The sequence below is a fragment of the Heptranchias perlo genome, chromosome 13 (genome assembly GCF_035084215.1).
Source record: "Heptranchias perlo isolate sHepPer1 chromosome 13, sHepPer1.hap1, whole genome shotgun sequence".
Taxonomy (NCBI): domain Eukaryota; kingdom Metazoa; phylum Chordata; class Chondrichthyes; order Hexanchiformes; family Hexanchidae; genus Heptranchias; species Heptranchias perlo.
Genome location: NC_090337.1, coordinates 31583196 through 31599882, shown reverse-complemented (window position 1 = coordinate 31599882; position 16687 = coordinate 31583196). Strand labels below are relative to the sequence as shown.

The 16687-nt window shown below is 42.1% G+C and overlaps 1 protein-coding gene across 5 annotated transcripts in view; it reads right to left on the bottom strand.

Moving 5' to 3' along the window:
- Nucleotides 1–16687, bottom strand: part of LOC137331470 (probable cation-transporting ATPase 13A4) — a 91997-nt gene that overhangs the window by 63789 nt on the left and 11521 nt on the right. For 2 of the 5 annotated variants that reach the window (XM_067995287.1, XM_067995284.1), the window contains exons 2-8: nt 15950–16123; nt 7436–7582; nt 7166–7236; nt 6996–7076; nt 3354–3423; nt 3117–3251; nt 2803–2875 (exon numbers count right to left, since the gene is read on the bottom strand). In XM_067995287.1, the coding sequence (XP_067851388.1) occupies nt 2803–2875; nt 3117–3251; nt 3354–3423; nt 6996–7076; nt 7166–7236; nt 7436–7582; nt 15950–16123 (751 nt within the window). Of the gene's footprint in view, nt 1–2802; nt 2876–3116; nt 3252–3353; nt 3424–6995; nt 7077–7165; nt 7237–7435; nt 7583–15949; nt 16124–16687 lie in introns of those variants that run through there. The other 3 variants (XM_067995285.1, XM_067995286.1, XM_067995288.1) reach the window with 3 other exon arrangements.

Here is a 16687-nt window from a genome sequence, read left to right as displayed (position 1 = left end):
AAACTCATTGCTTTTGAGGTCATGGGAAAGAATGAGTTAGGGTGGGTAACCTTGCAATGAATTTTGATTTCAATATACTGAGGATGCAGGGAGGATGGAGAGTGTGTAGGATGGTATATTTGGAATGCAGAAGACATTAACGTTCAGAGCACCAATGACCAAAGTATCAACAAAAAAGGCAAGAAATATTACAATGGAGTGATAGAGGTTGAAGATGAGAGGTGGGGTTGAATACTTGATGAAAGGATCAACCACGGAGGAGTTGCTAGCTCTCTCAGTTAGAGGGTTAGTAGCCAATGTTATCCACTGTTTGTCACTGTCTGATAACTGGTGTGGAAGAAAATGCTATCAGAGTGGAGGATACAAACAGGTAGATCCTGAAATGATACAGCAGTAGACAAACTATGCAGAGGGAGATTTTAATTAGTTCAGTACCCCCAAAGGAATAGCCATTTTCACTTCTTTGCAAGATGTGATGTCAAAGCCAACAGTAACCAAGAATAATGAAGAAAAGAATTTGTGGCAAAAAAACCCCAAAAAAGTAAAAATGGAGGAACATCCAGCAAAACCAACTAATAACTTGGATCAAAGTGCAGCTAAAGATATAGAAACACACACAAAAAAAAATTAAAAACTAACTATTCCCTTTAAGAGGCCTACTTGAGCAAATAAGGTCCTTAGGACTCCAGCACAACTTAGGCACAATAAAATGGTGCATGCAATAGGGCAATAATTGAGCACACTATTTCAAATGATACCACCCAGAAGATCAGGTAGACTCCAATTTAAGTTTGTACCATATTTGATGGACTCCGCAAGAAAAATGTCCAAAAGTGAGGAACCCATTCACCTTTGCCTTGCTCCTGATACCACCACATTGCCTTCTTACCTGTAGCCAGATACAAAGGAGTTGGGTGACTACAATGACTCAGTCGGTAACATCCATCCACACAGCAGATAGCTGTGCTTTTACTAGAGGTAGGCCTTCAGCACTAAACAAGGCCACCCTCCTTTGGCACACCTACGGCAGCAGGATGTTCAATCAAAGGGAACAGTGTAGCCCACTGTGCCAATATTAACAATTTAGTCCTGCTTTCTGCTATGATCACAACTTCCCCATTTATAGTGAGTTACAGTCCCTTAATAGCTGGCCCCTCGCTTTTGCACTCCCCAACCAAGTGTGCTATAGGCCAAGTTCTCTGGGCAAGCTTTTCCTGTGCCTGTAGCTTGCTCTAAATAGGAGGCAGGCTTATATTGCAAGATTCAGCATAGCTCAATGCCTGAGGTACAGAACCCCATTTTTGCCTGTCTCACAAAATCAGGGACAACATATAAAGGCTGAGTGCAGATCAGGAAATTGCAATAGTGCTCCCAGTGATTTTTAGACCATTAATTTTAATCATCTTCATCTTGGACATCTCTTTCTTAATATATTTGTTCAAGGCTCTGAAGCAGGTTAAAACACCATAGGAACATAGGAATGGGAGTAGGCCATTTAGCCCTTGAGCCTGTTCCACCATTCAATGAGATCGTGGCTGGTCTGTGACCGGACTGCATATACCCACTTTAGCCCCATATCCCTCAATACCTTTGGTTAATAAAAATCTATCAATCTCAGATTTAAAATTAACAATCGAGCTAGCATCAACTGCTGTTTGCAGAAGAGAGTTGCAAAGTCCCTGCTAGGACCATCAGGTCCCAAGTTGGTTGTGGGACCACATTTTGCATTTGTTAATGAGGGTCCTGCCAGACTCCAGCAGAAGCCTCTTCTGCCGCCAAAACCACGGGCGTTAAAATTGCAGATTGGTGGGAACAGAGTGGAAAATGGAGCTAGTCTGTCAAGTGCTTTTAGTTTGTTAACAGGGCAAAGTGACATCCTTTATTATTTTTGATGTTATGAGAAGCAAAAGGAATTAAACTGAGCTTCGCTGAAAACAATATTCTGTGCATTCATATCTTACATGTAAAATAAATCAGCTTCTTCGTCCATGAATTGACCTTATTTCAGAATGTTTGTCAGATAAGAGAAATGCACACATGGGCAATATCCATTACACACGGGGGGGGGTTTAATTGTTACAATCGTAGATCACATTGTTGTAGGACTAGATATTGGGCTGTAAAGATAATCTCCCGAAGATGCTGGAACTACTTATAAGACAGAGTGCTGATGCTGAACTTGAGAAATTTGTAGCATCTATGAAGGGGCAGATACTCAAAGGGGCATGTACTCAAATACAAGGCCACATTTTCTCTCCTCACTGCATTACCAACTGTAAATTTAAATAAATTCCTGGGAAACTGGGCAGTGGACTGAGGTACAGCACTGCCCTTTCCCTTCTAGAAAATGGGTTCAAACCTAAACAGATAGATGAAAGTCTTACGTCTCCTCTGTTGCAAGGCTGTATGGGTCAAAGTGAAATGAATTTTGTCAGTCTCATCCAACTACTTGGCATTAGTTTATAGGACATTTCTGCCCAAAACTTAGCCCTGAATTGGGAAGGATCCTGGAAAAATCATAATGGTGCAGTGCAGGATGCTATTTGGAGGCTGTTATTAGGCACATTGCTGGAGCAAAGAATTGGCACATCCAAGAGAATATAGGTTTGTTGGAGAGATCAATATTTCAATGAAAAAAAGACCACACAAGTAATGAGGAAACGAATAAGAGATTAGAGATGAACTGTGAAGCAAAAGCAAAGCAGATTGAGTCTACAGAGTAATTAAATGCACAAATATAGCTCAAACTATCAAAAAGAAGGCAGTCACAATATCACATCCTCTGCACTGAAAACTGCTCACCTCCATCTTTTCTGCAGACGGTGACCATCATGTTATTGTGAGATTCCACAAGTCTGTACAGCTTTATCGATTGCTGCAAACAGTAAAGTACCATAAGAATTTAATCAGATCTCAAAAGGTGAAATGTATGAAGATTTAAATGCAAAACGAAATAAGCATCTTTTGAACAAATTTCAAACGAAAGATTTAAAAGTTCAGGTTCTGTTGGAATCAGAAAGCAGGCAAATGAATTGTTAGCTACGCCATCATTGCAAAATATTGATGAAGATAGTACCATGCACAGCATTAAATGTATCCTCTGATTTAAAACTCACCTGCCGCACATCATACACAGACAAAGCAATGGAAATAAGAGACATAGATATGAGTGCGATTGAATATTCTGTGTAGTCCTCAGAAAGCCACAGACACACACTGAATACTTGAAAGGTATAAAATGGATTTAAAACCTATGAAGAAAAGAAAAAGAGTAGTGATTAAAAGGTTATCAGTTTGCTTCTAACATGGGAGCAATAACACAGCAAGTAAAAACCACATGAAACAAGATTTACCTCTTTACAAAGTAGCTTCCAAATGGGTGCAATTCGTATTTCAATTGTATTAGGTCCAAATATTAATCTCCTGCATTTAAACATTATCGCGTTATTAGAAAGTAGACCAATCTACATTACATTGTCATTTAAATGTTACACAATAATGATTTTACTAATGTATACAAACAACTACATACCTAGAATTTTTTTTTGTCTGTTGACAATGAGTGATATGAATACCAATGCGTTAGACATAGATTCTCACAATTTGGAAAATTAAACAATATTCAAAAAATGTACATAAGATGAACATTTAAGCACAATCATCAATTAAATAAGTACAGTAAGTATTCCAGCCAATAGCAAATATAACAGTGGTCAGAGGGAACTTGAAGAGACCAGTCAGGGCAGTGGGCTGTAGGTCTGCATTCGTAACAAAACCAATGAAGTAAATAATGTTTTAATCTCATGTCAATATGTGAACTGTCCAAAGCTTTGTTGGATTTCTTTAGAAAGAAGTAAATATGTACAAGACATACATTTTTAAAGAATGTACTTATCCAAAAAGAAGATAAATAATATTGGCCCCAAAAATCTGCAATTACAGTGGCGAGTTTGGCACGCAATGGCAGCGCAACACAACTTGGGTGCTCGTAATTGTCAGCAGGCTCTGTTTCCTCCATTGTTTTCCCATTTATTTCTGGTCTGGGTGGGAAGTCCCTTTTGCTACGCCCACCCTTTCACCAGCATGCACATGTGAATGAGTTGATTAGCTTAAGGAACCAGAATTCCTAGGCTGCAAGCCCCCATTATGCTCCATTTCTGTCAGGGTAAGTTAGATGCATATAAGTGAAGCGCAGCCTTGTCAATACCTTTTAAAGGTGCTTCAGGCATTAAATACTTTTGCCCATTTCGCATGTATTTTTCTGCTGGGTGGGGCTACTGTGCTGTACTTCAAATTGCAGAATGAGGGTCTCGATAGTCACCAACCCATTTTTGATCCCACCCACATTGAGGTATGCCATTAAGCAGCATGGGTGGCACAAATCAAGGGTGGACATAATCCCTGACCAGCCAACGTAACGAGGGTGCAAACTGCAACATGGATTTATGGGACCACTATACCTAGACAATATACATCTTTTTATTTTGATGTATTCATCAAGGTGAGAGACATCACTGGCAGGGAATGGAACATTCTTCTACATTGGTCACCCAAAGTCAGCATCAAGCACTCCAGACCAGGCATATACAAAGTGTGATTCCCTCTCCTCTGCCCCAGCATTGGGGCTTACAACTCAACTACAGATTTTTCCACCTCACACACAGTCTATTCTTATGGATTGTTGGAATGAGATTGGCAATTTATTGTCAGTTTTGATCCAAACACTGGGTAGGTTGTGTCGTGACCCTGTGTGCACTAGGAACTGGCTTGAAAATGCCCTAAGCATATTCACATAGTACCTTTACAGGCAAAAATAGAGATCCTTTTTCATCTGTCTGATTCCAAACAGGGCTCCCATACGTACAACGTTCCATCCCAATGAACAGGCAGTCCTGCACAGTGAAACGTTTAAATCCAAAAATAAAATGTTAAGTGCCCCAAATTTCCTCTGATTCTGCTCTGGCGCCATAAGTATGATGGCGGAGGAATCCCACCCACCCATAGTGTGTCAATGACCCTCTTCCACTTTGTGGGGGTCAGGGGGATCTCCATATATTAGGTGGGTACCCATGCCATTTGCAGCTTGCTTAAGGCACCAGCCTCAGGAGGGAGGGGAGATACTTGCTGTGGCATTTTGCCACAGTATTAAAGAGCTAGCAATGAGACCGAAGATTTTTAAAACTTGGCCCACGTCCCGAGAAGGAATTAATAAAAGTTTCCCTACTACAATCAATTACTCTGTGTTCAATTGCAATATGGAATCCCTGACCTTTTAAATTTTCAATCCCCCAATGTCCTTAACATTGCTGAATGCCAGGGATACACAGGTGTTCCTTGCACCCAGCATTGCTCGTACACAAATGGCAGGAATTACATCGTATGTCATAATTACATTGTATGATGTAATTCCATCATTTGCATAGCATTCTAATACGCCCACCCCCAAATCATCAAGAAATTTTGATGAGTGAAAAAGGAGCCAGGACCTGGTGGAACTGGGTCCCACCCTGATTTCTGTTAGCTAAAGTTGAAGTTCATGGAATTGAGGGCAAATTATTGACCTGGTTAGGAAATTGGCTGAGTGGCAGGAGACAGAGAGTAGGGATAATGGGCAGATCTTCAAATTGGCAGGGTGTGACTAGTGGTGTCCCACAGGGATCTGTGTTGGGGCCGCAACTATTCACTGTATTTAATAATGATTAAATAATAATGGCTTGAGGGGCAAAATGGCCTACTCCTGTTCCTATGTCCCATGTTCCACTCCCGCCCATCCAGATTCAGTTCCTTTTGCGGACATTTGAAAAGTTCAAAACAGTGGAGGTCCTAAAAGACTTAGGGGTCCATGTACATAGATCATTAAAATGTCATGGACAGGTACAGAAAATAATCAAAAAGGTTAATGGAATACTGGCCTTTATATCTAGAGGCCTTTATATCTAGAATCCAAGGGGGCAGAAGTTATGCCACAGCTATACAAAGTCCTGGTTAGACCACACCTGGAGTACTGTGTTCAGTTCTGGGCACCGCACCGTAGGAAGGATATATTGGCCTTGGAGGGAGTGCAGCGTAAAATTACTAGAATGATAACAGGACTCCAAGGGTTAAATTAAGAGGAGAAACTAGACAAACTAGGGTCATATTCCCTGGAATTTAGAAGATTAAGGGGTGATTTGATTGAAATTTTCAAGATCTTAAAGGAAACTGATAGGGTAAATAGAGAGAAACTGTTTCTGCTGGTTGGGGAGTCTAGGACGAGGGGACATAGCCTAAAAATTAGAGCCAGGACTTTCAGGAGAGAAGTTCAGAAACACTTCTATACGCAAAGGGTGGTAGGAGTTTGGAACTCTCTTCCGCAAACAGCAGTTGATGCTAGCTAATTTTAAATCTGAGATTGATAGATTTTTGTTAATCAGAGATATTAAGGGATATGGGGCTAAAACGGGTATATGAAGTTAGGTCACAGATCAGCCATGATCTCACCGAATGGTGGAACAGGCTCGAGGGGCAAAATGGCCTACTCCTGTTCCTATGTCCTATGTTTCACTCCCGCCCATCCAGATTTGGCTCCTTTTGTGGCCTCAAGGCTATGGAAACTTAACCCCCAAGAAGTTTGGAATTCTGCAGTTTGTTCTGAAAATAATGCAAGTGAGGGACCATTTTGTGGCTTTGCACTCATTTCTGTTTCCAATGCACACTTGTTAATATAATTTCACAAGGAACATTTTCACATATGTATATGGTGTTCAAGTTACTTGATTTATGAACAACTCATTGAGAAGAATTTCTTCTTGGAAATTCTTACTTGATTTAAAAAGAGAAATTTACTTTTTACATTTATGGATGGCAAATATGTGCAAAGCCAGTATTTACAAGCTCTAAAAATGGAAATACAACCAAGCAGAGCTAGTTGGCCATAAAATGAAACAACAGGACTTTCTCTCTCTCTCTCATACACACACCAACTATCAAGCCAAATTAATTTTTTTACTACCTACCTGGTAGTTTCTTCTGTGGCTGTTAATCCAGAGCCAAATGTATTACGAGTATCAGTACAGGAGTGGCTGTCTTCCAGTCCTCTGAATAAAATAATGAATTAAAGAATACATCTGAAGGAGCTTAAAATTACCTTAATTCCAGAAAGTCAGGTGGATTTGCAAAAACTTACTCAGCTCTAACAAACTGCTTTTCATTAAGGTCCCAGATGTACCTGATCTTTTGAATTTCAATATACCGCACCTATAAAGATCAGTCAAGAGAATAAATGTATTTTTGAAAAAAAAATTAACATTTAAACAGGCAAACTAAAATACAAAATGTTCCTGATTTCTTCTGTTTTAAGTAAATTAAGAACTACAGAAATTTTGCTCTGGATATGGTTTCAACTAAATAAAATACATTATTGAAACAAAAGCAAAATTTGAAAGGCAGCTCTTACTTTTAAATCAGGTTTCATGATGATTCTGTGCAGCAATGACGTCTCATCAGAGAGGAGTGGATGTTGCTGTGTAACACTTTCTGGGTTACTGAGTAAAGACAAGTGAATCCACCTCACCTTCTTCTTAGTCCAGGTTTTATATTCATCCTGAACAAAAAAGGAAGGAATAAAAAAATCATAATTGCTGAATATGCGGGTTCATTTTGTAAATAACTAACAGGATTCAAATTCCACCAATGGAGCTTGGAGCAAATTACTAATGAGTTCGCTTCAGATTTGGACGCCTCATTCACAAAGGCACCATCAATACCAAGGGGCGGGTTTCAACTCGGAACAGATTTCTGGCAGGATTCCACTCTGGTGAGTTCATTTCCCGCCAGCAGAGGGAGCAGGAGGCCACATCGATATTAACCTCATTTAAATTCAGCTTGGAATGGTGTGAAGAGAGTGCAAAAGGCTGAATCTACTTGACAAACTAATTCTGCTAGGCAGGTGAATATTACTTATTTCATTTTGTTGTTGAATTTTCCTGCATATTAAACTAAAGGATGCTAGTACTGAAGAATGGATCTCTTCCTCTTTGGACATCCAGCATCAGTGTCACACATAAGGTAGTGGACAAGAAGATGAAACTGAAGCTCCGTCTAAACTGTCCCAACAATATGTCATCATTGCAACCTCATGAAGCAGCTGAAGATTTTTCATTTTCTTTGCCAGCTACCCTGCTGGCATCTTAGCCAATTAGTGCTGATGTTCTGTACATTAATGGCTACAGGGAAAACTAATTTCATGCAGGATTTTTACAGGCAGTAGGGAGAAGTGTTTCATCCCATCAACTTGGGCTGAATTCACACCCAGGTCTCAAATGTGAAAGATTTGTGTTCTAAACTAGCAGCCAGTTGAAAGCTGTTTTCTCATATAAACGCATGGAGACCTAAATTCAGACATTGTTGCTGTAGAGCCAGTGCGAAGCAAGAGCGCTGCCCCCATTGACAGCCCAACCCCGCTCCATTGCCACTGCAGCCCATGACTAACCTATGGGCTTCTGCGGGCAAGGCAAACAGCCTGATATACTTCTTCGTAAAATGCACAAGCTGCCCGTGGAGGCACGACAGGTGCCGGCAGCTCACTACAAAAATATTAATGAGGCCCGAGGACCAATTTCTGGCTGGTCTTGGGCCTCCTGATTGGGGCATGTGCTGTTGGCGCATCGTTGGTTATTGGCCTGAAAATGGGCCAAATTTTCCTTAACAATGGAAATTTGTGTTTAAAACCCAAAATTTAGGCATGACTTCCATGTAACAGTAGAAGTATATTTTGCTCCTGATTTTCAGCTATCTCACCCATGGATCACAAATTCTTTAAATGCATCAGGCAGAAAGTGACCAATTAGGACTCATCTGAAACAAAGCTCTTTCTCACACTTCTCAAGCAGCTAATGAGTAACTTAACTAAAGTTGCGAATGTAGCAGTTAAGTGAGGCAAACTGCAGCAACTCAGCCTCTGCCAGGGCAGTTTGTCCCAGCTGGCAGTTTGGCACCAGGCCAGGCATTGGTTGAGGGCATTGCAAGGGTCCAAACGTGTTGTCATCCTGAGAGACGGCCTTATGTTCCATTCCCATTGTACAACTGCTCCTGCTACTGGGCTGCAACTCAGTGCTTCTACTGATCTGTGGCAGATCAGACTGTAGAATATTTGTGATCCAAATAAAGCTCCTATCCTTCAGTCTTCTAGCCTGTCCAAGGCAGAGGAGATGGTTGAGCCCAGAGCCTGTATGACACCAGTATTAACGTCCCTGAGAGATGCTATTATTGATTCCACAGACTCCTGCAAGTATGGCTCAGCAGCATTGATCCATTGAGGTGGCCGCACATTCCGTGGTTGACTGCAGTATTTGTGCCAGAACCCCACACTAGTTGATGCTGGACTCCTCCACATTCTCCAACATATAGCAGAAGCTTCCTGGCAGGCAATCCAATGCATTCAGCAGTTGCTGGTATACTGAAATCATCTTTCTTTTAAAGTCTGAGCCTTTAAAGTCTTCAGGGTAAATTTTCCATTATCCTGCTATAATTTCGATGGAAGATTGAGAGAAACCCCAGATATATGGTGTAGACAGCCATTTATGCCAGGTCTGCAGAGGTTCTGCCGATCTTCCGCCAAGTTACGGTGGGAGATCGCAGAACTCCCACAGAAATTCTACGCCAGCATCTCTGTCCTCTTTAGCAGAGCTATTGCCTGGGCCGTTCTTTCCACCTGCACCTGCTCCTGTTCACTTGCGTTTGGTGAATCATCCAGTGCAGACCCCTGTAACTTGTGATCCATGTCACATGGGGTGCCAATTTCTATGCTAGTGCTTGGAGAGGCAAGAGAGATTGATGGTGCATCTTCTGGAGGATTCTCTTCCTCAATCTGTGTGACTGCAATGCCCAAGTCATCTGATGGACCTAGAAAAAAGGGGAGAGGACGAGGGTTAGCACATAGCAAGGGTAAGTGGTAGCAGATGAGAGGCAGTGCAATGTACCACCAGGTTGTCATGCTAAGTGTGTGATTGTGGGACTGAGAGAGTTAAGTAGAAAGAGAAAAGGAAGGAAAGATGCCCATTGTGCCTGATCTCCAACCTGGCCAATTCCGATGCTGCGTGCCCTCTCTTTTTTTATTTGTTCATGGGATGTGGGCGTCGCTGGGAAGGCCAGCATTTATTGTCCATCCCTAATTGCCCTTGAGAAGGTGGTGGTGAGCCGCCTTCTTGAACCGCTGCAGTCCATGTGATGAAGGTTCTCCCACAGTGCCGTTAGGAAGGGAGTTCCAGGATTTTGACCCAGCGACGATGAAGGAACGGCGATATATTTCCAAGTCGGGATGGTGTGTGACTTGGAGGGGAACGTGCAGGTGGTGTTGTTCCAGTAACATTGATGGTGGCCTCTTCCTCCTGTTCTGGTAGTCTCCCTCCTGTTGTGTGCCAGCTTCTCCTACAAGAAGGATGGAAGTGGCTTAATATGTCCCTGTTTAAGCCTTTTAAAGATGTATGAGGCAGATCAACGTAGGGTTCATGATGACAGGAAAAAGCAGCAAATGAGGCCAAGAGGGAGAAGTAGTTGTGAGGGCAGTAGCAAGCTCTGAGGGTGTGAGTTTAAGCAGAAAGCAATTAAGTGTTTGATACTGGCTTGTGGAGATCTATAGGAAGTAGGATAGGGAAGGATTGTTAGCACTGAGCTTAAAGTAGGGTCCTGAAGTAGGCTGTGCAGAGGGTATGAAAGATGTGAAGCAGAGTCCTACCTTGGTAGTCCTGGTCAGATCATTATTATTTTCTTCTGCACTGCAGCCAGGTCCTGGGAACAATGCTGCTGGCATTGACATTTTCTGCCACCTCTCTCCTTATCTTGACACCCATTGTCTATCACTTGTTCAATCAGCATCTCCACCACTGCATCAGAGAACCTTAGGGCCCTGCTGGAATTCATTTTGCCTTCTGCTGCACAATCATGCTAGTCACTGCCTCCCATGATAAAACGCACCTCTCCCCTTTAAGGTGCTGCTTTAAGACCTTTAGGTAGCAGCCGCCCCACCGGATTTCACGCCCCTCTAATCAGTGAACTGTTTATAAGGAATGCGCTTCATGCTGGCAGCTCTCAAAATTAATTTAAATTCGGCTGGATCATGAAAATTGCAAGGGCATCACATCAGCTCCTACAGGCGGATCCTGCCCATCACTCGCTTGAAAATCGTCCCCTTTACACCTAAACCATCAATAAAAAAATCATGGGTAACTGTCAGTAAAATAAAAATGAGGTATTCTGAGGTGACTGTCACATACCATCACCATATCGCTGCATTAGAACCCCTTGTGCTTCCTGTAAATGTCCAGCTTATGCACACCTGTGTTGTTGCCTGCATGCAGTCTATTGTACCCCACACCTGTGGTCCATCACAATCCTATAGAACAACAGCTGCCTTTGTTGCTGCTGCTGGTGGTCACAGCTGAAACTGAAGTGCATGCTTGCCTTCCTACACAGAGGTCCAGTCACCTCCTTGATGAAGCAGTTTATGGTTAACCAATTGATTTTTCATGTATCTTCAGTGAATGCCTGGAAGAAACCAGTAGCATAAAATTTCAAGGCTGTTATTACCTTTACCAATAGAGTGACCACACTGGCTCGGTGAAAGTATTCCCGCCTCTTAGTCAGAAGGGTTGGGTTCGGGCGCCACACCAGACAGCCCCAGCTAGCGGAGACCAGAGTGCCGGCTCTGAATACTGGGTTGACGTCCAATGGGGCACTAGCTTCCAATGGGTGCGGGGGCCCTACCGCACCCCCGCACCCTTACCATTGTAAAGGTGGGGTTATTTACCCTTGGTTGCAGCCCACCTATGAGAAGGTACTGTGAAGATAAAAACCATAAGGGAGACAACAGGAAACCACCTCAGCTACTATTCCCTAGTAAGTGGCTCAAGAATCTCATATGTGAGACTTCAGATAGGACCTGCCCTAGGGTAGAACACATCAGGCACTTTACCTTTACTTCTGCAGATGGAGGAGCCCTGATAGCTGACCACACCTGTAGGTCTTGGTGCAGTAGGCAGCATGAGTCAGTAATGGTGTCTTTGCTGAGTTGGAATGTCAAGAAGCACTTCTACTTAGTGAGGTCCAGGTATCTGTGTTTTCAGGAGTGGGGTTAAGACTGTGTAACCTGTGCAATTGCACGGGCCCCGAGCCAATCGGGGCCCTTAGCAGATCCAGTGAAAGGGTAATAGCTGATCCTGATCATTTTGTCAACTATTCTTATGAACATAGGTACAGGAATAGGCCATTCAGTCCCTCAAGCCTGTTCCACCATTCAGTGAGATCATGGTCGATCTGTATCCTAACTCCATTTATCCATCTTGGCAGCGTATTCCTTAGTACCTTTGGCTGGCAAAAATCTATCAATCTCAGATTTAAAATTATTAATTCAGCTAGCATTCACTGCTTTTTGTGGGAGAGAATTCCACACTTCTATCATCCTTTGTGTGAAGAAGAGTTTCCTAACTTTTCTCCTGAATGGCCTGGCTCTGATTTTAAGGTTATGTCCCCTTGTCCTAGACTCCCCCATCAGTGGAAAATTTTCTCTCTATCTATGCTATCAATTCCTTTCACAATCCTAAAATCCTCAATCAAATCACCCCTTAACCTTCTATATTCCAGGGAATACAAGCCTAGTTTATATAATCTAGAATCATAGAAAGGTAACAGCACGGAAGGAGGCCATTCGGCACATCGAGTCCGTGCCAGCTCTATATAAGAGCAATCCAGCTAGTCCCACTCCCCCGCCCTTTCCCCATAGCTCTGCAAATTTCTTCCTTTCAAGTGCTTATCCAGTTCCCTTTTGAAGGCCATGAATGAATCTGCCTCCACCACCCACTCAGGCAGTGCATTCCAGAGCATAACCACTTGCTGTGTAATAAAGTTTTTCCTCATGTCACCTTTGGTTCTTTTGCCAATCACCTTAAATCTATGTCCTCTAGTCCTTGATCCTTCTGTCAATGGGAATAGTTTCTCTCTAATCTACTCTGTCTAGACCCTTCATGATTTTGAATACCTCTATCAAATCCCCTCGCAACCATTTCTGTTCCAAGAACAACAACCCCAGCTTCTCCAGTCAATCCACATAACTAAAGTCCCTCATCCCCGGAATCAATCTAGTAAATCTCTTCTGCACCCTCTCTAAGGCCTTCACATCTTTCCTGAAGTGTGGTGCCCAGAACTGGACACAATACTCCAGTTGTGGCCGAACCAGTGTTTAATAAAGGTTCATCATGACTTCCATACTTTTGTACTCTATGCCTCTATTTATAAAGCCCAGGATCCCGTATGCTTTTTTAACCACTTTCTCAACCTGCCCTGCCACCTTCAAAGATTTGTGCACGTATATCCCCAATCTCTCTGTTCCTGTAACCCTTTTAGAGTTGTGCCCTCCAGTTTATATTGCCTCTCCTCGTTCTTCCTACCAAAATGTATCACTTCGCATTTTTAAATTTCATCTGCCACGTGTCCGCCCATGCCACCAGCCTGCCTATATCCTCTTGAAGTCTATCATTATTCTCCTCACTGTTTACTACCCTTCCAAATTTTGTGTCATCTGCAAATTTAGAAATTGTGCCCTGTACACCCTAATCCAAGTCATTAATATATATCAAGAAAAGCAGTGGTCCCAGCACTGACCCCTGGGGAACACCACTGTACACCTCCCTCCAGTCTGAAAAACAACCGTTCACCACTACTCTCTGTTTCCTGTGTCTTAGCCAATTCTGTATCCATGTTGCTACTGCCCCCTTTATTTCATGAACCACAATCTTGATGATAAGCCTATCGTGCGGCACTTTATCAAAAGCCTTTTGAAAGTTCATATACACCATATCACCTGCATTGCCCTCATCTACCCTCTCTGTTATCTCATCAAAAAACTCTATCAGGTTAGTTAAACATGATTTCCCTTTAATAAATCTGTGCTGGCTTTCCCTAATCAATCTCTCCTCATAATTTAATCCTTGGATCCCTGGTAGCATTCTGGTGAATCTGCACTGCAGTCCTTCCAAGGCCAATATATCCTTTCTAAGGTGCGGTGCCCAGAATTATATACAGTACTCCAGATGTGCTCTAACCAGAGCTTTGTATAGCTATAGCAATCTTCCTCCCCTTTATATTCTGCCCTCTAGATATAAAGGCTAACATTCCATTAGCCTTTTTGATTATTTTTTGTACCTGACCACTACATTTTAGTGATCAGTGTACATGGACCCTTAAACCTCTTTGGACCTCCACTGTTCCTAGCTTTTCACCCATTTAAAAAATACATGGACCTATCCTTTTTTGGTCCAAAATGGATATTATATTACCTATTGTAAACATGCCTTTTCACAACCATACGCTTGCAGATTTGACACCAGATTAAGAAGGAAGTATTTAGTATCATTGTCTATTAAAAGTATGAGCCCCAAACCGAACCTTTGCAAGGCAAATGCTCCTCCTGCATGTTTTGATCTGTAATATCTAGCCCTGGGATATTATTTGCCGCAGTGGAGTGCCGCCTGTGCCAACTTCATTCCCTGGCCACTGCCTCTGTTATCTGCTCCTCCACTATGTAGTAGTATACAAATGACCCAGCACTGGTTCTGTATAGAAAAGTCCTCAGTAATATAATTCTGTAGTAGTTCAATCTTGTGATTACAATACCAAATTCTGTCCTTAACTGAACTAAATAGCTACTCTCAAGACTTTCAGAATTGTAAGTTCTTTGATATGATGCCCTGAGGAATTCAGCATGCAATTCTCACTTAACAAGGCCACTAACAAGACCATAATACATTTTTCTAGATACTTCAAGTGTTTTTTCACTAAAACAATGTTTGTGGGAGGAGAAGAGCAAGAAGAAACATATGTAATTTTGGCATGGTGACACATGTATAATGTGATTTACATCCTTGCGTGTCATGTTTCAAACCAAATGAGAAAAGGTTTGCCAAACACTAACAACAATAGGACCGAATTTTTGTGATTCCCTTTATCAGGAGGGAAGCAGTTAGAGCAAGCCTACTGCTCACTTGATGAAAGCAGTTGGAGACCCATATTTGCGACGTGATGCCAATCGGCTGAGTTCGGGGCAGCCTTTCTGTGGAGCTGAGTCGGTCAAGTTAAGTTAAGGGGAAGAAGTGATCCCAGGGAAGGGCCGCAGAGGGTCGGACGTTGGGCAGTTCAATGTTTGTGGGGCCAGGAGCAACATTAATGCTCCTCTTGGGCCCACAAAAATGGCTGTTAAACTTACTCGCTTGATTTTTAAGGACTGCTGGTTAAGCTGCTCTATGTCCAGTACTACTGTGTGGACCACGAGTTCTGCACATTGGAGGTAGATTCTCCCGCAATCCGGGCGGTGTTACGGCAGCCGGCTGGCTGAATCTGGCCGCCAGCCACCCAATACACTTAATGGGAGGCCCGATCCATTTTGAAGGCCGGGCCTCGTTAGCCCAAAGTTGCTATTTCTCAATCCCTGAATTGTATGGATGTTCCCAATCATCAGGGAAAGTCCACCAAGCACAAACTAAAGTCACAACCTTAACCTTCAAACTATTGTGGATGTATAATCTTGCACATGAGCAGACACTTGCTCCAGAATCCAGCCCACAGTACAAGGTGCCTAGGATATTACCCAATCTCTTGGAATGGTTCTGTAATGTAAATACATTAAATCAAATATGGTTTTAAGACAAAGGTTAGTGAGAAAAATGTCGAAATCATGAATTTACTCTTCCTCAAAATTGTTATATTTAAATGGCCTAAAGCAGGTATGCTTTCCCATTTCATGAGGAAAAGGATTTTTTGTTGTTGTAGGTGCGATCTCACTGAATATGTTGCAGGTGTGTGCTGACAGTTCCATTGAACAGACTGCAGGTGTGTCTTAGTTTCATAAGCTCCAAATCTGGGTCACCTTAAAATAAGTTTTTAAGTTAAGTACTATTTTATAGATAAGGGTAACACTTACTGTTGTTCTAAGCAGGACAGTGTCAGCTTCTTGCAGGGTACACTGAACACATTTAGCCCAGACATCCCATTCAGGCTTCCAGTAAAACAGAAGCAGCAGAAATCCACAGGTTAGGACAGTTCCCGTGATATACAGGGCTCTGCGGCAACGGCTGGTCTTATAACCAAATATGTCCTTTACAAAACACAAAGTGGAATAGTCCATTAGCATTTGTTATTAATGAATAAACTATGCAATAGTTAGTATAATAATAGGATATAAGATTTTAATGCATACTAATTGCTCTCCTGTAGTATTCCTCATGGTAAGTTGGAAGTTCTGCTGATTTATAATGATGGGACCATTACAACATTAAAAATAATGTATGTTATTCTGCCACTAAAGTGGAGCTGTATTTAAGTTTGGTTTTCCCTTTAAAACCACCAAGTTTAGGTACTGTAAATAAGCAGAAGCCTGAGGTCAACTAGAATTTAATTGCTATCTCTGAGGGAAGTTTATAGATTGTTAGATGCTTGTAAATGTCCCCCTTCAGGTCAAGCTGCAGTGACGGGCATTCAGTACTTTTATGTAAGTAGATATGTGATCTGACATCTATGTGGATGCGTTCATATCTCAACAACTGTTAGGGTCATGGAAATATCATTTATTTAAAATGTACTTAAATATGTGGTGCATGTATGGATTTTTAACGTAGAAAATAACAATTTAGCCAGCAGTTAAATATAACGCCTATCTTCA